The sequence below is a fragment of the Xyrauchen texanus genome, chromosome 22, assembly GCF_025860055.1.
Source record: "Xyrauchen texanus isolate HMW12.3.18 chromosome 22, RBS_HiC_50CHRs, whole genome shotgun sequence".
NCBI lineage: Eukaryota > Metazoa > Chordata > Actinopteri > Cypriniformes > Catostomidae > Xyrauchen > Xyrauchen texanus.
In genome coordinates, this window is record NC_068297.1 from 14,882,135 (window position 1) to 14,905,162 (window position 23,028).

Genomic DNA, 23,028 nt, shown 5'->3' on the forward strand with positions numbered 1-23,028 from the left:
ATTGTGAGATTGAAATAAGTGCAGAAATATGAATGCATGTGTTGGTGTGAGAAGCTCAGTATAACATCAGGAGCAACTAGACAAATAGAACTAAAACCGCAACAAAAGATTTTCATTCATTTTTATGACTTAATGAGTGTAATATTTTAATGTAATTTCTTTAAGCGATTCAAAAGGAAATCACTTCTGTTCTGGTTTGTGGTTCCATGAACACCATATGCAAATACTGCACAAGCAAGAATGCGAGTCTGACTACACCAGCTGAATAGATATTGTACGACCAGCCGAAACATTAACTAGGACACCACAACTGTTAAAGCAGGTTGCTTTGACCCTACATATTTCTGTTTGACCCCCCCACCAACCTCCTTTATTAAAGGCCGTGTCATCTGTTTTTAAAAAAAACGTATATTCATAAAGAGAGACCCAGAAATGCATATTTGTATTGAATCAATTGGATCGATTTTCAATTTAAAAAACAATTAAACTAACATACATAGACGGGTGCCACAACATAAGCACTATGGTGTTTAGGCCCTGCAGACAAGCTATAGATTCTAAGGAATGCATTAGCTTTTGGAATTATGGAATACTGTTTGTATCGACAAGAGTTTTTAATAATGTATTTTTTAGTGTGACAGATGATGTGTAGAGTGGTGAATGGAATAATTAATTTAAAGAGAGTCATTTGGGAGGTTCATTCATTAGTATACATGTGAAATTAACTTTCAAATGTGGCAAAATATGCTCAAATACACTGATGTGACACTATGAACAGAATCATATTACTAAAACAAAAGTAAAGATAAACATCTGAATACCTTAACAAAAATGTGATTTGCTTACACATTCACACAAACATAATCATTCATCTAAACCAACTGAAGCATCAGTTGATAAAGATTAGTAATAAGTTTGTAAAAGTTCCTAAAAGTTTTGAACTTGTAGCAGTTTAAAACAAATTCAATTTGACATGATAATATAATGCAATTATCGAAAACATACTACGAAACAGATATCATGTATGCAGTAGAAATATCCCTCCCTCAAAAATGAATACAATGTTACATTGGCTTGGAGTGACAAATATAAATGACAAAAATGGTCCCCAATATTATGCTGTAATAATGTAATAAAGATTATATTTCCTATGAGGATTTCCTCTCAATTCAACATTTAACCATGTTAAAACATAATTAAACATAACAAAAAACGAAATAACTGAAAAATTAAACAATTGACAAACTTAAAATTAGTCAAAAAGTAACATGATAAAAGGTACTTATCAGAAGAGTACAAGGTTGATTAGGAACCAATAGGAACCAAAAAAAATGTCATGTTACACTTTCTGGACATCATGTTCTATGGACTGCTTTTCAGGATATAATCCTACCTTTTGAAGTGAACATAGTGTAAGACAGAGGGGCTTGAAGCTCAAAACAAAAAAGCTGTGAAGTGTGTATTTCCAACCATGAACATCACCAACAGCACATATTACAGATTCAGTTTCTACTGATGCAGACAGATTTATATCTATTTTAAGATTAATGTTACTCACACTGATTCTCTCTTTTGAAGCTAGTTATGATTAAAAAATGTATTGCACCTTTCAGGTAAGGCAGGTAAACTCGGTTTGATCATGATTCCATGAGAACTCAGATGGGCTAGACCCGAATTACATGTATTTTTGTAATACTGCAGAAAGCATACAAAACGGTGGTTTAGTCCTCTACAATAGTTAATAAGGGACCAAAAATAAAACAAAACAAATGAAAAAAACATTATTTCTAAAAAAAAACAGATTAAAAAGTAAATAAAATCTGGTAAACTACTGACACTCACAAAATTCCTCATATGACAGTATATTTCCATGATCTTCTGGCAAATATCCATGAATACTTTTGTAAACCTTGCATTCACTTGTGGGATGCTCACAGGTCATTATTAAGCATTGCCATAAAAATAAAGAAAAGTATGTTCTTGAGTCTCAAGCCCATGATGCCTCTTGTCATCTCTATGGTAATGCTTCTACACAGATCTGCTCTTCTGTAATCTCATCCAGCATTGGAACGTCAATTGGACTACAAATGTCACTATCGTACACCTCTGTGCCCAGCAGCGCCTCATCCAGACCCTCTGTTTTCACCTTTGGAAAGCTGTGCTGCTCGGAAGGTGAGGTGCTTTCTACAGACTCTAGGTCTTCAATGCCAGCACGGTAGTGAATCATGAGTAGAGTCAAAGCTTGGAGCCGTTCACCAGACTTTGCAAGAGCTGCAGAGATCAGGGCCTTGCGTCGAGTGTCAATAGTCTCTCGCTCTTCCACTATCAGAGAGTTGTTGTGCTCCAACTCCTGGTCAATCTCCTGCTGTAGCTTGTCCAACATTAACTCTAGTTTCTGTGAGCGTTCATCTGTGGGGAGGCCACGGTAAAGATCTCGACCAATCTCTTTTACAGCAATGAATACGCTGTCATCCAGCCCACCTTCCTTGCGAACCAGTTTTGAACCACTGATACCAGGTGGCTGTTTGGACGGACTGGCCCCAACATAAGTCTCAGTGTCACTGCTCTCGTTGTCAGACGTGTTAGGCGTGTGTTTTGGAGAAGGTTCTACAACCCCTGGTCCCATTTCTGCAACCTGTTCTGCAAGCCTGGCTTTCGGCACCTGCCTCAAATTGAGGAGGCGTGAACTAGTGTTGATAATGTGTCGCGTGAGACCCGTCGTCGCCCGGTTGATAGTTGACTTTGCCTCAGGATCTGCCCCACGGCGGTCTGAGGCTGCTACGCAATAAGGGTGCTCAGTTAGACACTTCTCCTGACACTTCTTATGGCAGACATAAGAACAGGTCATACACTGCGAAGCAGCTTTGGTCCAAACCTTCTTCTTGCAATACTCACACCAAGTGGGATTCTGGAACTGAGTGTCCTGAAAATTGTGACGCATTTCCCCGAACTGCATGCCACTGTAACTCAGTTCATCCCGAGTTACCATGAGCACCTGCTCCCGTACATTTTCTTTGTCTTTAAAATCCTCTTCCTGGAGACTCCCCTCCCATTCACGTTCCATCAGTCCACCGAACATATCTGACTCTCCATCTCCCAGGTACGTGAAGTTGAGCGTTACATCTCCATAGCACAATTTCTCGTTGAAACCTTTGTGAGTACTCAAGCTGCGCAAAGCGGTGCGGCTGACACTTGCTCTTGGTTCAGGGGCACATATTCGGAATGTGCTCTGATATTCAGCAGACGATGTTGATAAGCATTCCATCGCAATGTGCTCCAAGTGCAAACTGACATGCCCCAAGCACAAGAGACTTCCGACCTTGAAGGGGTCCTTGCACCAAAGTGCTACATTGAGGAATTTGTGGTTGTTTTCTACCTCAAAGACCACCGAGGCTTTATTCCAGCGAGCATTTCTGTTGTGATACATGGTCTCAGATGATTCCCAGAGACCCTGTTCATCTACACTGTCCCTAGTATTGGAGGAGCTCTCAGATATCTTGTCTTTGGCTGAATCTTGCTTGTTTGTGCCTGGAATATTGGGGATTTCATCAGTGGGCTCTGGGAGTTTACTCAAAAGCTTTGGCTCTGGTGATTTAACAGGGATTTTGTCTGCCAGTTTTTCCCCATTGCTAGGAGCGGGCTGTGCTTTCTCTGGACTTTTTTCCACCACAGACTCACTACCTTCCACCATATATTGGGTTTCTGAGGTGGCAGATGTGACCTTTATATGGGGCCTGGGAGGAACAGGAGGGCGTGTGGGTGGTGGAGGAGGGGGCACCGTTGGTCTCTGTGGTTGTTCGCATGGTTCAACAGTCTTGTGAGTTGGTGGCTTAGATGATTCTTTGGGCTGGGGTTTGAGTGGGGACTGAAGGTTCAGTCTGCGGTTTAGAATTGGAGAGATGGAACCAAGGGGCTTGGCCAGGTTCGCCACAGTCCTTTTGGGGCTTTGGTTTACAGAGAGCAAAAAGTCCTCTTTAGTGTCAACACTGACTGGAGCTCCAGTTGATTTGGACTCCATGATTAACTCCTCAAACTCAGAGTCCATGTCTCTGTTATCAGTTATGTCCATGGTGGCAATTGGGGCTGGGTCCTCCTCATAGCCCCCAGACTGGGGAAGGTAGACAGGCTCCTCCATAGGGCCTAAGGTCTCCTGGAGTGGCCCTAACCCAGCAGTAGGCACCTGGTGTCGCACTGGCCTCTCATATAAGACTAACACTCTCTCTCCAGCTTGTTTCAGCAGCTTTGGCACTTGGACAGAGGATGTCACTTTGACTCCTGTGTAAACAGACAGATGTAAGAAGAGTTATGGATGCTTGTTGACACATGGCCACAGTATCCTTGAAAAAATATATAGTGACTGAGTTTGCCAAGACAAAGGTGAGCAAAATGCTTAAAGCGGTAGTTCACAGAAAAAACAAAATCTCTCATCATTTACTCACCCTCATGCCATCCCATATGTGCAAAGCTTGAAATTGCGACTATCTTGGTTTTATATGCTCCCGAAATTGAATCTGTAGGACCTCAAAATATATTTGGGAGCATTTGTGCGAGTGCAAATAATTTTTGTGGTGCGACCTGTTTTCATTTCTCTACAAACCTTTAGCTAATTACTGCACTATGTGCCTGCTGTGAGCTGATACAGTGACCGGTCCACCATTCTATCCAACATTACATAACCAATTAAACTTCATTTTTACATTCTTAACTTTAATGCTGATTTTAGATTGGTTAATATTAGCCATCAATCACCCCTTTCACGGCACTGAAGAAAGAAGATGGAAAGAGAGATTTGTTTTGTAAGCCGACTAAAGTTACAGATAATGTAACTCCTGGAGTTGATGGCAATCATGTGGTGAATGTGGATCCACCAGCGGATAATAAGGCTTACAGTTTTGGAGAGAGTGGCTGAAAGACATTGAGTGGCTCCACTATGAAAATGGCTCCATGCACTGCATTCACTGTAAAGACTGTGGGACAGAGGTTGCAGGTAACACTGCGTTTGCCACTGAATCCACACATTTTAAGTGTGAGAGCTTGATTAAATACGGGGAGAGCGCCAAGCACAAGAAATGCCAGGACAAGTGTGTGGCAAAAAATTCAGTATCAGGTTCGATTGTTGAAGAATTTTATCGTCAGGATGCTGCTGGACATTCCGCTCAATTAGCAGAGCTGAACATGAAATTTAACACCGCCTACACAATCACCAAAGACGAGCTTGTCTTCACTAAATTTAAACCCATGTTGCGATCAACCCGACGTACGCAAATGACAAGTCATGTGCCAACATCATTGGTGTGATAGCAGGATGTGTAAAGCCCCAGTGGTGGTGTGGTTTTTAAATAAAATAAATCTGTTAATATATATACAAATTGCAGTTGTGGTGCTCCTTAATTTTCGGTGGGTGCTCCTAAATGTAAGTGTATGACTTTCTGGGAATCTCCACTTTCACATTTTAAAATTGAAAGATTTATAGTAAAAAAGGACATAAATATTGATCTGTTTCTCACTATCATATCGCTTCTGAAGATATGGATTAAACCACTGGAGTCTTATGGATTACTTTTATGCCTTTATCTGATTTTTGGAGCTTAAAATGTCTGGTCATCATTCACTTGCATTGAATGGACTGACAGAGCTGAGATTTTCTTCAAAAAAAATCTTAATTTGTGTTCTACAGAAGAAAGTCATTCACATCTGGGATGGCATGAGAGTGAGTAAATGATGAGAGAATTTTTATTTTTGAACTATCCCTTTAAGAGATGAACCGTTGTTCTGTGTTCAGGCCAGGAAAGGTTTGTATTTCTAAATGGAAATGCTACTGGTACTATTGCTCAGAACCATTCTGACTGATGGTGGAAAAGGTACTTAGATCTACAATATAATTAAATATTAACACTTTTAGATTAATTAAAATTTTAAACTTTTAGGTTAAAATTAACACTTTTAGATTAATTTACCATAAATCATTGCACATTAAGATTCAAAATAAGCAGCAGAGTAAATCCATGTAGAACCATCTGCACACATAAAAAAAAAAAAAAAAAAAAGCATGGTCTAGAAGGTATTTTTTGTTTTTTCTAAAACAGTGCAAAAGGTCTAGATTGCTCAGATAGGGACTCTGACCTCCAATAGCAATGAGGCGATCTCCTCTCTGTAAGTCCGCTAGAGCAGCTGGGGAGTTTGGGGTGATGGTCTCTATGCTCACATGTACCGTGTCACCATCATTTGCCGGAACATGCCTGAAAGTCATTCCCACACTCCCAGATGGTCCTTTAATCACCTCAGTCTGCAACACACACATAAACAAAAAGAAACAATATATGATTTGCTAATAAAAAAATAAATACAAATTAAAAAAGCAGTACAGATGATCCTTTGTTGAGGAAAAGAAGATAATTTGTACATTTGCAACTGCAGTTCAAGTAGCTTGAACTTTTCTATATTCCAGGTATGGTTCCCATACACAAGATTTTGTCACCAAAGACGACGAGAGAAAAAGCTTTTGTTTTTAGGACATTTACAAGTCCTAGTTGAGTTGAACAGTAGCAGTTAGCCTAAACCAAAAGTAAAAAAAAAAAAAAAAAGGTTAGCTTTTGACAGGAATAGCAGTTTATAATTAGGATGGACAATCTATATTATGATGTGAACAAGACAGTCTTCACTTTCTATACCAAGCTCTTTCTTCCCACCACATCCACCAATTTTCATGGTGATAAAACAATGTTCTCTGAATTGAAGGCAGGGGAGGTCTGTAATTACTGCTAATTTTACTCCAAATTCGCAAAGCAGCAGCAGCTGCAGTTTTTGTGCTGCCAGCATCACAAAATCCACCTGCAGCACTGTTTGACACTGTGAAAAACTCATTGCAAACAACAGGTACATAAGGAAGTCAGTGCGCTTACGTAAGGACAGATTCCACATGGCCTATCGCCACCAAGAAGCAAAAAATATGACCTTGACACAAGAATAGTTTTACAAAACACCAGCAAGACTGTTTTTATTGATCTTTTAGAGTTGTTGGGAAAGAAATATGGGCCAATCTTTTCATGTCTGTGTCTTCCTTGTCTTTTCGTTCTTGTTTGTGTTGGGGGTGGGCAAGAAAAGACAGAATGCAGATCCACAGTGCTGAGATGGATGACTGTAATTTTGTTGCTGTCATTTGTTATAACCCTTGAGAAGGGCACTGATCAAGTTAAACTTGGGATGAAAACACAGACAATCTACTCAAGCTGGCAAACAGAAGTACAACTTGCCCGGTTTTTGACCAGTGACTGTCTATAGATACATTCTGGAATCATCTTAAAGTTCTTAAAGGGCAACTAACAAAAACACCACGTTTTAACAATAACATGCATTGATTGGTAGAAATATTCAGGTAATTGTCAAATAACATGAATGCAATTTTATTTTATTTTTTTGCTCAACATTAAAGGGATAGTTCACCCAAAATATACAATTCTCTCATCATTTATTCACACTCATGACATCCCAGGTGTGTACAACTTTCTTTCTTCAGCAGAACACATTTAAAGATAAACAGAAAAATATCTCAGTTCAGTAGGTCCTTAAAATGCAAGTGGATGGTGATCAGAGTTTTGAAGCTCCAAAAATCACAGACAGTCAGCATAATACAGATATCTATCTGACATCATAGATACAACTCCAGTGGTTAAATTAATACTTTTAAAGCGTTACTACTGCTTTTGGTGTGAAAAAAGATCAATATTTGAAGTATTCGCATTGCCATTGTGCATATATACCGATACCACTTTTTCTGATACGATACCGATCCCAAGCCGATACCAGTGTTATTTTTTTGCATAAGGAGTTTAGAATATCTTTATTGTGTGGAACTATTTGAGAGTACTCTTTAATATGTAAAGAAACACAAACCTCTAACTACACATTATTTCAATATAAATGTATAGCTTATTAAGAAAAACTGTATTGTTTACTAGTATACTGGATAACGTAGCAGTAAAATTAACAGAAAAACAGTCATTAGTAGAAAATAAACCACTGTTTTCTTTTTGCCTTCCCCCAAAACATTTTTTCAACTTGTATCTGGACTTTTTTCCAGATTTTTCCACATTCTTTTTTTGTTCAATTTACTTATAAGACATCAGTCCACTTTTCATTCACACAGTTATTTTTTGGAATCCATTCAACTTAAATATTGTTATAGATTGTAAACAAATACCAATTATGACAATATAATAAATAAATTGTTATTAATATTATTATATTGATTTTTTATTTAAAATACAACAGTAATTATTTAAATCGTGCACTTTTTTTAACCCTCACGATTTTATTTTGACATTCTAAACTCTCCAGGAAGTCTCTGTTTATAGTCAAGTTCACAGTAGTTTAATTTGCTTCTTATTCAAATTTTGGTAAAATACAAAATGCTAAAAAAAGAAAAAAAACGTGTACATCACCAGCTTGTGTGCTGCACTGGCGCTGCGCATACTATATATTTACTTATTAAAGACAGCCTTTTGTGATTCACAGAGCTATGATTAAATGAGCTATGGCTTTGAATAAAATGCACGAGTCATATGAACTGCTTTAATGGTGTTTTTATGGTCCTTTATGTCATTTTTGTAGCTTGACAATAACAAAGATGACTAACACACTGTATCGGATTTGAATCGGGCTCGTCGGACCGATACCCCATCTGTCTAAAAGCTTCAGTATCAGAGCTGATACCTATCCAGGAATTAGATCCATGCATCCCTAGTTGCCATGTTAACCTCACGTTCTCCACTCGGTTGAGACATTCAGGATGAGCACACAAACGCCCCATTGTGAGTAAAGAAACGGATAAATAGGGGGCCTGGGTAGCTCAGCGTGTAAAGACACTGACTGACACTGGAGTCACAAGTTTGAATCCAGGGATGCTGAGTGACTCCAGCCAGGTCTTCTAAGCAACCAAATTGGCCCGGTTGCTAAGGAGGGTAGAGTCATATGGGTTAACCTCCTCGTGGTCACAATAATGTGGTTCTCGCTCTCGGTGGGGCACGTGGTGAGTTGTGCATGGATGGCACCGAGAATAGAGTGTATACTATGTTCTTTTTGGAGCTTCAAAAGTCTGGTCACCATCCACTTGCATATTAAGGACTGTAATTTATGAGTAAATGATGAGATAAAATGAGATTTTTGGGTGAAGTAACCTTTAAGATTTTAGGTTAAAATTTATATGAATGTATAAGGAAAATTCAGTGGCATACATGCAGTAACAGGTCACCATTTTTTATTTCATTTTAAAACGTCCTACAGTGTTCCAAAGGAATTTTAAAAAGTACAAATATTCAAATTCTTTCAATTAGTATCACGTCATAAAAATTGCATAAATTATAATTAAACAAAAATGTAACATGTTCTTTAAAATAGTTTTAGAAATAATTTTCGGAAGATTAGAGCATGTCACACTGCTGTCACTGCTAACATAAAAAACAAAAAACAAAACATTCTGAGGCTCAGGACTCAATACTATGGTTTTGGCATCATCTAAATGGTTTACACAAGTACACAGAGAAAGGGAGAATACCGTTTTTTTGCATTTGCATAAATGTCAGCTTAGCTGAGACACTGAAGATAAGTTTGTTCATAACAGAAAAGAAAACACAAGCAATCATAAATCTTAAAGACTGAAGGTCTGTTTATAAACTATCCTATTAATTCTGAACATTTCCTCCTGCGGGGCACAACCTGATCGCACACTTTAAACATGCCAGAGACAGTTTGTCAGTATAAAATACAAGAGAAGATTCAGGCTTTTGTGGGGCCACTGACGGTATTTTTAATGGCGTGTTTTATATAAATTATGACAGGTTTTTTAGGAAAGAGAATTCAAAATTACAGCAAAGTGTATTTGAGGGTACTCAGTCATCATCACCTGTATGATCCTGAATGAAACTGAAGTTCAGGGTTAATAAAGTATTTTTATTAAAAAGAAATATGGCAACCACAGAAAACAAGTCAACATAGTATGGACAGTAGAAAAGGACTGCGATCTAGAAAAGCCTTTCATCTGAACTTCACCTTAAGTACATTACTTTCAAAACATTATTTCAGCATCAAAGTGCCTCAAGATATGTATTGTATCTCAACCTAAGAACTGGTTGATCCTACGTAATTGTGATGCATTGACTATAAAGCCTTTTCACACCAAATGCAAATTTTCGCCACAATAAACAGTTTGAATAGAAATAATGGATTCCTAGGAAGCCATTCACACATGGAGTAAACATTTGCGAGTCGACAAAGATTTTTTAGATATTTATTTATTTATTTTACGTTGAGTGTCTCAGTTTGTTTTTATTTGCCTGATGATACAATACCCTGACCAATAAAATATTGGTCTTTATATGACTGGAGCTACTGCAGATACTAAAACCAATGCGCCTGATGGCGGTAATGGTGGTAAAATGAATCACAGAAACTATCGCGTAATGTGCTGTATAAGGTACAAAAAAGAGAGCTGGCATGAATTGATGTGATGGAAGATGTAATATGAAGACTTAATATGAAGATGTGATGGAATCAGCGCTCCATCTAAACAAAAGCCTCCCCTCATACACAGCTGCTTCATGTCTGCATCCAAGAAACGCTTGCACTGGTTCGGTTATAGACTGAGGTCAGTTGAGGGCTGAAAGGAGCTTGAGTTGAGACTTTGCATAAGACTTTGAATTCTATGATGGCAAAAATATTTATTTTGTTTTATTTTATTTATTTATTTATTTTATATTTTTATCCCCTTTTCTCCCAATTCGGAATGCCCAATTCCCACTACTTAGTAGGTCCTCGTGGTGGCATGTTTCCTCACCTCATCCTGGGTGACGGAGGACAAATCTCAGTTGCCTCCACTTCTGAGTCAGTCAATTGGTGCATCTTATCATGTGGCTGGTTGTGCATGACACCGCAGAGACTCCCAGCATGTGGAGGCTCATGCTACCCTCCGCAAACTATGTACAACTTACCACGTGCCCCATTGAGACCGAGAACCACTAATTGTGACCACAAGGTTACCCCATGTGACTCTACCCTCTCTAGCCACCAGGCCAATTTGGTCACTCATCACACCATGGGGTTGTCAGCATCTATACTCACTGGGTTACCCAGGCTCCCTATTCTTGTGTTTTTATTCTTTGGGTTAAATTCACAAAATGTGTTTATTAGAAATTATTTTGAAGCATTGTATTCTTTTAATAAGCAAATATTTTCAGTGAAGGAAAACTGTGTTGAGTGCCCACTGTCATACATTAAGTTGTTCAGTGTCTTTAACCACAATGCATTACGAATTACACTGTCTTAATAAAGACAGCTATGAGCTTGTTTTATGCAACAGGCATTCTCTGGCATCTTTAGGTATTCAGACTTATTGTTAGATGCAGTCTTAAGTTTATGTCATAAGTGTCTTTTCCACCATCATGCCGTGGTGCAGTGAAATCAGGAGAATGTCCGTAACAGATCCATCTGTTGGCGACGGCGTGAGAGAGTGTGGCACGCTATGGAGGATGATTGCATATTCCAGTTTTATGACTGCTTTTTTCCCTTGTTTTACTCTGCAAACAAACAGACCATAATGCAAAAAGTAAAGTAAATTGAAAAAGACGAGAGGTTTACCATAATTTGCAGAGGGCTTATGTTTGCCACCGGACACGAACATGCAGAAAGGTAAAAGTTCCCAGACTAGCTAAAAAGGGTATTTGTTGACAAAATAGTATACAAGTATTATATTAAAATTGCTTGAAAATATATTGTTGTATTTTGAGTTCAAATGAGCTAGTAATCTACTTCCCTGATGAAAAAGTCATGTAGAAAAATATAGGCCACAATACTAGTTAAACGGTCCTAATAAAATCATGAAGATACACTAAACGAGTCACCACAACCTAAAGCCATTTCACCAGCATGGTTGAGTATGGTTAGCTAACCGTGCCAAGAATTCCAGGCATGAGAATGGTTCATAATCGTGCCAAACTGTGCTCAAGTGGAAATGCAACTGTAATCGTTCCATACCGTGCTCAGACCCATTCGGCCCAATGGTGGAAAAGAAGCTTATGTTTATGCAACCAGCCCCAAATGAGAAACATTTGGTCAAGCCTTCAGCTTAAAAAAAATGACTTAAAGTACACCAAGGTCCTTGGAATTACAGTTGAAAATGAGAGAAATTGCACAAAATGAAGAATAAAATAATTTGAACTGTAAATAAGGCCAAGGAACAGCAACAAATGTGCTTAATCTGTATCTTAATTTTTTTGCTTTTAGAAAGACAAATAGAGAGAGAGAGAGAGAGAGAGAAAGAAAGAAAATGAAAGCAAGAGAGAGCAAAAGAAAGATTTTTCTGACACAGGAACCAAACAGTGACATTGAGTGGCAATTACAGGTGATTTCTGTAGCTGAGCGGTGGCTAAGGGGTAATTACACAACCACAGAAAAACACAGCAGGAGGAACACACACACACACACACACACACACACACACACACACACACACACACACCACACACACTCATTGTGTGTGTTGAGTGCAGGTAAACGGATTGATGGTCGCTCTGACTGGTACGTGAGAATGCTGTTCATGTGTGAATTTAGTGTCCGTCTCACCTCATCACAAGGTTGACACATACACACAGACTTGCATTGTGTCGGGAAAATATTTAACAGTTTTTACCTCAATAAACAAACACAGGATGTGGGAAATTTTCAGGTCAATTCCATTGATTCCACTATAAATGTCAGAATTAAAAACAGAAAACCTCATCTAAACACAGACACTTACATACCATTATCTCCATTTAATAAAGCCACAATAATAACTAAATCCAATGTAAAAAAAAAAATACCTGTGATGTAAAAAGATTGTATGCAATGCAGCAAAACAAGTTTTATGTAGTTACATTTTAGGCTTTGGTTCTGTTTGGTTCAACAAAAATGCTGCATCAGAGCTGCTTTGTTCTTGTTTTCTGTCAGCTGTGCACAAGAATCAGCACTACGTGACCAGTTTGCAGTGTAAAGTGTAAAGGTGACTAGAGACGAGAGCTCAATTTGCATGTGCAATTCCGATCTTGTGGGCCACTTCTGAGCGCTGTATTGTGGAGGATGCAGCAAACCACCACGATCTGGCTCACTCTGACAGGACTGTTGAGCATCACCACAGTACTAAGATTGAGACACCTGAATTTAGCATGCTTGACTACACCACACATCTGGATATATGACCGGTTCTAACGCTCTTCATCATTTGATCATTATTTGATTAAATACTTCTGCCATGATCTATAGAACATGTACACACATTTCTTTTTAATCAAATTCAGTTCACTGCCTGCTTTCCTCGGGTGGTAATACAGCAATGTTCATTGCTGCAGGCAAATAGCAGAGTTTTTTTGTATAAATCTTTAATTAGCCTAATTTGCATAAAAAGCATGCTTGCATGTAAATAAGTAAATAAGACGCAGAGTTTCTGAGCTGAAATATCACACGCAAAAGTGGCGCAAACGTTTATTGAATTCGCCCCACAGTTTGAACATTAATGCTAGAAAGAACACCAACTGAAATTCAGTATGCAAATACAGTTGTATATGTATATAGTTCAGAACTAAGGTTGAAATCATACACAAAACATTTTTTTTTCATGCTTCTTTGATCTTGCCCAAAAACCTCTCTCTCTCCCTCTCTCTCTCTCTCACACACACACACACACACCACTAAACATGCATGCATATGCGGTACGCTTGGCAACCCTAATACTGCCTCTAAATGTGCACAGACATCAAATCGTACTGTGCACTCAAAGAGACAGACAGACGGATAAATACCTGCTCAAAGAAAGCAAACATGTCGAAAAACATCAATGCTAAACACCCATACCAGACACAGTGCATTTGTATGTCTAAAGAAAACAGAAGACTTAAGGTGTGTGTATGGAAGGGGGCTTTTTATGTGTCAGTGAGTGCACACGTTTCTTTGTAGGTGGAATAAAGTGTGTGTATGTGTTGGTAGGCATGGTTACGTGGACCAGTGTGATTGTTGACAGACATCCATTGAAGCTATTGTGCAAAACGGACAGTTGTCTTGTGTGTACACCTGTTGCTGGAGGATTGAGTGTGTGTTCAGCTAAACCTCACACTCTCCATCTCTCTACTCCATCTTTCCCTCTATTCATTTCATTCATCCTCCTACTCCCTCCATCCTCCACCTTTTACTCCTAACCTCTCTCAAAGACTGGCTTTTTTAAATCTACCCTTTACAGAGCAAAACTTACTTCCACTTCTTAAAGGGACAGTTCACCCAAACATTTATGGAGAATAATATGGAAAAAATGCAATGACAGCGAAGGGTGACTAAGGGTAACATTCTGCCATACATGTACAGTTTATTACAACTACTATTAAACCGGTGTCCATAAATTAAAATGATTGAATATTGTGTTAATTCAGTGAAAAATGGTCTGGAAACAACACCTTCATTGTTGTAAACTATATTTTCAATGTAATTTACTTCTTGCAATGAACATTATGAATCTAATCCTCTAAAGTGGCTGATGCTTTCTCTGATTGAACAACACCCTTTTAAGCCATTTTAGAGGAGATACATGAACATAATATCAGAATTATATCAACAAATATTGTCAAAAAGGCTTAAAATGATCTGTATATAATTGTTTTGTATATTGCTCAGCCCTAATGCACACAAGCACACATGCAATAGCTGGGTTCTGTGGCCAGATGCACTGGTGAGAGCAGTCAGAGCAATGTCAGTAATGGAATCATCTGGCACATGTCAGAAAGATTAGTGTTTGGTATAGGGTAGCAGTCCCCGCAGGGCATGTGCGCATGCACGTACACACAATCGCAGGGTAAGAGAGCTCTAGTGATTCACTGTTTATTCAAAAGGAAGGTGGAGAAAGAAGGTAACGGATACGTAAAGCAGGGAGGCTTAGATTGATCATCTAAAGCAAATGTAAGATTTTAGGAGGATTTGGTGGAAACAGATGAAGTGAACGTTATTGGGAACGTCATTAATCCCATAAAAAAAACAAAATACAGGTTTTCTGAAATCACAAATCTGATGCTATATGAACTGGCTTACTGATGATCATAATGATGTTAAAATCAGACACATTTCACACGTTCACCAAATCATATTTATACATTTTCAACTGAATATCACAGAGAATCAAGACTGAAAAACATTTAAAAAAAGACTTTAAGAACGTGACTTGACTCGTTTTATCTAAATCACAAAACCTGTCAAGAAAAAGCCCTGATCATATTTGACCTCAAATCAATAGAAAACCAAAACGAGATTATATTATGCATAAAGAAAATGAAGCATACATTTAGGACCAGTAAGCTATTTTGCACTGTAACACATTATTTGCAGGACACTTAAGCTCATTTTACGCCCTAATTCTCATTACCGTGCCGCAGCCTTACATTTTATATGTTTTCAATTATGATTTTCATTTTTGTAACACTGTAATACACACACAAAAAGATGCTGCTGTACAATTACATTTTAAATCAATAATGATTGTCATTACTAAGGGAACTTACTACAATGAAATTCAAATACTTTACCGTTTGAATAATAGCTATTCATGTCATTGTTTTATAAATCCCAATGACCATCTTTTGCATTGCATTAATGAGAATTAGTAGGACAGGACAATTAATTGACATGTTTCGTGACAATCACCAAAACATGCCTGGCCAGATCCACTTATCCTCTGACAAAGAAAAACAATTACACTAAATCATTTCATCAGTAGCGTTGTTAAATTATAGGATTTGAGGATTTCTGAGCATGATGAAAACTCCAGTCAATTTCATATAATACCTACATTTCAAAGCGTGAGACAGCTCAAGCCAGGGGGAGTAAGGGAAATTAAGGGAGATTTACTGTTGATTAATATGTGTTGTATTATGTTGTCTGGCTTGAGTCACATGACATAACTGATGACGTGGCGGAATATAGTAAATGCTGCCCTTTTCCAGCACACATCTAATTCAATTACTCGCTCCTCTTTTCCATTTCACTCATTCCCTATCCCATCCAAATTAACAAAACACTAAGTCTATGCTCACAGAAAAAATCCAATTTTTTAGATGCAGTCACTCAAATCCTCATCCAAAACACATTTGTAAATGGTTTGGAATCTGATTAAAAATTGATTTTTCCTAACGTGTCTCAGTCTGAATGGTCAGACTTCATGTGGAACCAGATTTCATGTGTTTTTTTTCATAATTTACTGTGCACAACGGTTGTTATATGTCAGGTTTTGTGATTAGAAAACATACTAAGTTCCGAACAGCATAATTAATTCCTTCACAGGGCACTTTGAATTTAATATAATAATGACGGCCACACAGTAGGATCATTACAAACGTAATTTTAAATATAAATGACTTCAAAAGTGAGTTCAGCCTGTTTTATTAGACATTTCAGCCCTACAAAACTCTCACAGAGGAAGGTAAACAGGGCAGAGATCATCACTTCTGAATAAAGCACAGCCATATGTTATTTATATGTTACAAGGCACACAAAGCACTGCAAACCTCTTAAAATAACACAGAAATTGGCTTAACTTACCCAAACACATGTGCTAAGGTGCAGTAACCCATCTCACCATCGGACCTTTTTATGCTTTAATACGGGACACAAATCTTTCAATACGGGATGTTTCGTTCTCTGCTAAAATACAGGACCCCAGGATAAAAGGCGTCCAGTATGAGACGTCGTAATTTCGGCCAAAATATAGGATGTCCCCTCTAAAACAGGCAGCAACAACACAAGCAGCAACAAACATTGCATTTGCCACCTCGTCCATTTTTAAGCCTTTGTCTGTGAAGAATGTTCATATTTGGATACTGCCCTCATGAAAAGTATAATCAATGGTAAAATATCCATCGTTAAAATCTCATGCATGCTGAATATACGAAGGTTTACTGCGTTACTATGACAACTAATGTGGACGTGATCGCAAAACTGACTGTAGTCTGAACAGAAGAAATCTGATCTGGCCACATAAATTGCAGTTTTAATAGACACTCAAAAAAAAATCGGATTTGAGGAAAAATCTGATTTTGCAGTGTGAACAAAGCCTTTGTCACACTAATGCAAACATAGTTAAATGGTGCTATTATTTTCTAAAATCTACTTTACAAACTTCAATCTCAAAGCTGGGCTTTGAAAGTTTACAAGCTTCAAAAAGAATGCTAAAAGCACCATAAAAATACCAAAAAAAAAATGATACTTTCAGCAAATACTGGAACAACACGATGGTGAGTAAATGATGACAGAATCTTTGTTCTTTAAACCACAAATTTATTGATTTCAAAATTAACTTAAAATGCTAAATTTCATCATATTTTGAAAATAAATCAATAAATAAGCCTTTCTATGGGAAAGATCATGCATGTGCTGCAAGTTCCATTAATTGTTTCTCATGTTCTGTTCACTGATGAGCCTGTTCCACGAAACACTCTTATTTGCACTCAATTGTTCAAAGCTAGGGTGAATTCAGTTGCGTCTAAATTTTCATGTTGCCGCTGTTTTGAGATAGGAAGAGGCTTTTCAGAGACCATCAGAGAGAGTTGTTATGGAGACGGGGACATTAAAAAAACAAGACACCTCTCATCCCTCTCATTTGCAATCATTCACAGCGGCCAGAGCGTTCTTTAACATCTGTCCGAGCCGGTTCCGTTTTTAGCGCCTTCATTGTTATTCACCCGCTTAGGATCTGTCAGCTCATCTACATAGTCCCGCCCCCAGCTTAACCTCCATGTACTCGGGAGAAAAGGTAAAACGAGAGACTGCATGAAAAATGGGAGAATGAAGAGTCTCTCCTATCAGCACTCAAAGGCCATCCACGAGCTCTTATCACTCTGGCATTTTGTTTGTCATTTTCATTCTCTCAGCTTAAACTGAGCCATTTACTTAAAAGTGGACTTTCAAATGTCCCAACATTCGACAATTGGCAGCTGTCTGATACTGCCAAAAGATTCATGGCTTTATAGCACTCTCCACTGAAGCTCTATATTCAACAGGTGACATTTTGCTTCAAAGAGCAAAATAAGGGGACTCTGAAAGAAAGGGGATACTGGCTATTGAAAACCCAGATCCGAATGTGACTGCAAGCAATTAATAGTCATACGCATCATGCTTTTTTAACTCTGGCTTAAGAGTACAAATATTTTTTTGGGGATCAGGGTATTCGAAGCAAACATCAACTTCTGCTTAGAAAATGGCCAAAGATTTGATGTTTAAATAAAAAAATTATTACCATAAAAACTGATATTTATTTAAATATACATGTCTAGTCTTATTACGCGCAGGTTTTTTACATTAGCAAATAATGCAAGAAAGGAAAACTGAACATTAGCATAAGTCTGTTTAATGGCAAGAACCTTTGTACGTACAATGTTTGGACCATATTGTCCTCTCTGATACTGATGTCTGTTTGCAGCGCTCTCATTCTCTCTCAAATCCTTTTATTTCCAGGAGAAGTGCTTTAGCAAGCAGAGAGCAGCAATAAACTGTATAAAAATGAGATTTAGCAGCAATATACTTCAGACTGCATCAAATCGTAACAGCACAGAGAAAGAACAGCTGGCCTGTCAGACACTCCGGTATAAACAACAATCAACTAAAAATACACCAGCAGGTGACTGCAGGCAATACATACTTCAGAACCAAGTTATAGTCACTCGGCCCTGACCCCATTCGCTCCGACGTAGAAGCAGCCAATTGGCTGGAAATCTTTAAGTGCTGATACCCAACTGGTTAACTAATAGGACTGGTGAAACCCAAGGGAATTTCTCTATATATGGTTTAACAAAAGGCTGTTCTAATGGATAATGTTAATTTATATATTAATATGGCTCTTCATTGCTGCAGAAAACGTGTTTGTGTTTAAAGCATGTAAAGAAAAAAATTTGATAATCAGAAAACTGTCCAGGTAACACTTTACACTAAAGTTTAATAGGATACATTTAGTTAATGCATTAGTCAACATGAACTAACAAGGAACACATCTTAAAGCATTTTTTATTCTTGGTGAAAGATCTTTATGAATCTACTATTGTTCACTCAAACATAACAATTCTTTCATCATTCACTCAAGCCATCCCAGATGTGTATAACTTTGTCTTCTACTGAACACAAATGATTTTTAGAAGAATATTTCGGCTCTGTTGGTCCTCACAATGCAAGTGAATGGTGACCAAATGTATATGAATGTATAAAGGCAACATAAAGTAATCCATACGACTCCAGTGGTTAAAATAAGCAAAGATATTCTTCCAAAAATCTTAATTTGTGATCAGCAGAAGAAAGAAAGTCATACACATCTGGGATGGCATGAGGGTGAGTAAATCATGAGAGAATTCACATCTTTGGGTGAACTATTCCTTTAACATAAGTTAATGCATTTGCCATCATGAACCAACTGAAATGTTTTTTTTAAATAGCATTTGTTAATCTTGGTTAATGCTTGCTTATAAAAATCCATCAAATTGTTCACCTCCAGAAAATATTGATTAATATTAGAAATTAGAAATTATCCTGTTTTTTCCAGCATGCATTATATGCCAGTTATGACATTTCCATAATTTGTCATGACTTTCCACATCTTTCAAATACATCAAAAGCCTGCTTGTGTGTTTATGTGCGTCAGACACTGCAAACCAATCACCACCCATCTTTTTCTATTGTGGAGGAGGGGGAGGCTGGGCGTTTAAAGGAATGTTCCGGGTTCAATACAATTTTGGCTAAATTGACAGCATTTGTGGCATAATGTTGATTACCACAAAAATCAATTTCTGGCTCGTTCCTCCTTTAAAAAAAAGTGGAAAAAAAGAGAAGATTCCTTTATTCCATTGAAGCACACAAGATGCTCTTTAGAACAATGACAAATCATGCTGTGATAACATGAATCATCAGGTTCTGTTCATGCCAGCTTGAGTACATGCTGACATTAAATCAAAAGGGGACATGCCAAATACTAAATAATTCAGAAATTTGTGTAGCCAACATTTCTCTATAAACCTTTTAGCTCAATATGTGAAGAAACTATTTAATTAGAAAAGAAAGCTAAATATAAGCATTTTTACCAGCAGTCTACCTGTGATCTAACTCTCCATCAAAACATCCTCATAATATGCTGAGACAACACGCACAGCACACAAATTTAACTGTACTGAACTGAAGTCTCAGAATGCCATGCCCAAGGGCCAAAATGATGCCAGTCCTCAGTGCTGCCAACTCATATGAACACACAAGAGAGATGACAGTGATAAGACCAGCCATTATGAGATCTCTCTCTATCTGAATAAGCCAAAATGAATAGGACCTTGATATCCTGAAAAAGCAGGTATATATAAGGTTGTTTCTCTTTGGTTTAATTAGATTGAAATCTTGGTGGGAAAATGGAAATACAAACACATCAGCTATGTATCCCAAACACCACAAATTGAAGGCAAAATTAAGTGTATACTTAACAGCACACATCTAAAATGAAACACAAACATGCCACATAAGCTGCTACTGAACATAACAGAACTTCAAATAACACATACAAGACAATTAGACATTCAAATGACAGGAATGGCAACTACATTTTAATCAAATTTATGAAAATAAAAACTAGAAAAAAGTGATGAGGCAAACATGTTTTAATAATGTCATGACCCTGTAAACAACGCTGATGGAGAGATAATAGTGGAAGGGCTAGATTTCCATAACACACACTCACATATATGTGCTCACACAAACAAGCACCGCACATGCAGCTCCTGCAGCGCTTTGTGATATTTTTTTTTATTGTACGGACCTCATACAGACTGCATTTAGAAGAGAGATCTCACAGCAGTCTTATTTTTAATGTATTTTGGATCTACAATAACAATAATACAGAAGATTTGGCCGTAGTATAAAAAACAACAACAACAACAACAACAAAAAACATGACAATCAGAGCAAAAGCCTCCGTACAGGTTGACAATTACATAGAAACAAAAGTTGTGTCTACTTCGTAAATGAACATGTCTTGGTTGACAAAATGTAGTCAGGTGTTAAAAGACCCCATGAAATGGCACATTTTTACCTTGTTGAAAAATTTCCTATACATTATTGTTTTTAATTTGGAAAAGGTCATTTGAAGAGTTTGACCCTTTTTTTTTTTTTAAATAGCCAGTCACCTCTAATGCACATCACAGCTATGAACCATGATTTGTTACTTGCTATTGAGAGTCAAAAGTAGGTTTTATTATGGGCAGGAGGAACATTCTCATTCTAGAGGGCATTGCATTGGACAAAAATGTACCCATGAGTGAAAGATGACATCATCAATAATTTTGTTTGTTTTCCTGGGAACGGTTTCTCAACTGGTCGGTCACGACCACTGATATATATAACTGGATTGCTGACACAATGGTAAACTAGTAGATGAAGCCACCAGAAGTGTTCACATGCCCATTTTGGTGTCCCCAAACTGTCATTGAGCATCAATGAGTGATACCTGCGGATACAACGCTCGCATTTCACCCTCTAGTGACAATTATGTTTAATGTCACTAGATGGCGACGTCCATAACAATATGTCTTATTACAATTCACGGCGCGTTATTAAACAAGCAAGTTCATCCTTCACATCATAGTTAACCGACAGCGGCTTTAAATGCTTTTTTACCGAGGACAGCTTTTGTGCTGCGCGGCTCCTGCCCGCGAGAAGCTCCAGTGGAAAACAGCAGTTGGATCTTCATCTCCGTGAATTAACGAAATCCCACATAAAACACACGCGTGTACAGTGTGTCTCTCACTGTATATGGTGTTACTAACAATTAGGTGTCCAGTACGGTTCTGTAGACACAGCACAGGTTTGCTGAGAATGCGGTTGTGAGACATGAAAATTTGCGGATGTTAGATCAGTTATAGAATGTGGTTGTCACACCTGTATATAATCATCCAGTGTGTGAACATTATCGTATTAAGCACTCAAAACAGGACTGAGGACTGTAGTATGCTGCTGTGTGAACGTGGCCACGTAGACATCTAACTCGCTCTGGCTTTCAAGAAACAGGAAAACTTCCCATCTTTAAATAAATAAATAAATAATTACATGTGTAGGACGTTTGCGTTGTAGGGATTTACAATTAAAAACATTTTATAACTAATGTTTACTCATGAAATGTTATGCTATTCTATTAAATCATTAAGCACACTGAACTGTTTGGGCAGAGCAATATGGTAGCGCATTGGCTTCAATGTTATGACATCATCAGCAATCCAATTCCATGTTTCCAGTTTTTAGAAAGTCCTAGTCCAAGATTGACCTTGTAACATTAATGAGGAGCCTTCCATGGTTTTGGAGAATTCCCAATGTGCTCCAAGTCCTCGTGGTGGCATAGTGACTCCACGAACAACTTACAATGCACCCCACCGAGAGCAAAAACCACATTATAGCGACCATGAGGAGGTTACCCCATGTGACTCTAACTTCCCTAGCAACTGGGCCAATTTGGTTGTTTTGGAGACCTGGCTGGAGTCACTCAGCATGCCCTGGATTTGAACTCAGGACTCCAGGTGTGGTAGTCAGCATCAGTACTCACTGAGCAACCCAGGCCCCCCAAGTGTATGTTTCTTGAATGTGTATGTTTGCAAGAGTCTTCCTCTGTCAAAAGGGAAGGAAACTTTGTTCATACCAAGCCCAACCTGACCTCAGATTACTGTTTGAGACTTTTGATGTAGGCTGGAAATGGATATTGGTGGGTGTGTGAACTGCAAGGATGTGAAGGTCGGCGGAGAGAACGGCTGGACCGATAGGTGATAAGAACAAATGAAAAGAACCCAGAGGATCAGTATCACTTAGTTATTACTGATAACAGTGTTAGACTCTCTGCACCAGATTCGTAGACTAAGAAAACCACACTTCAACATTTAAATTACTTGTGTTGAAACAACACCACAGCATGCACACAAAAACCTCTTACACAAGGTACAAGATGGTTTTACCATG

General features: G+C 38.0%; 1 protein-coding gene across 1 annotated transcript in view; it reads right to left on the reverse strand.

The window, feature by feature from the left end:
• Nucleotides 1-371: 371 nt before the first annotated feature.
• pdzd8 (PDZ domain containing 8) overlaps nucleotides 372-23,028 on the reverse strand; it is a 59,434-nt gene continuing 36,777 nt past the window's right edge. Inside the window, exons 4-5 of the mRNA XM_052154314.1 lie at nucleotides 6,124-6,286; nucleotides 372-4,275 (exon numbers count right to left, since the gene is read on the reverse strand). Of these exons, the coding sequence (XP_052010274.1) occupies nucleotides 2,015-4,275; nucleotides 6,124-6,286 (2,424 nt within the window). The 3' untranslated portion in view covers nucleotides 372-2,014. The remainder of the gene's footprint in view (nucleotides 4,276-6,123; nucleotides 6,287-23,028) is intronic.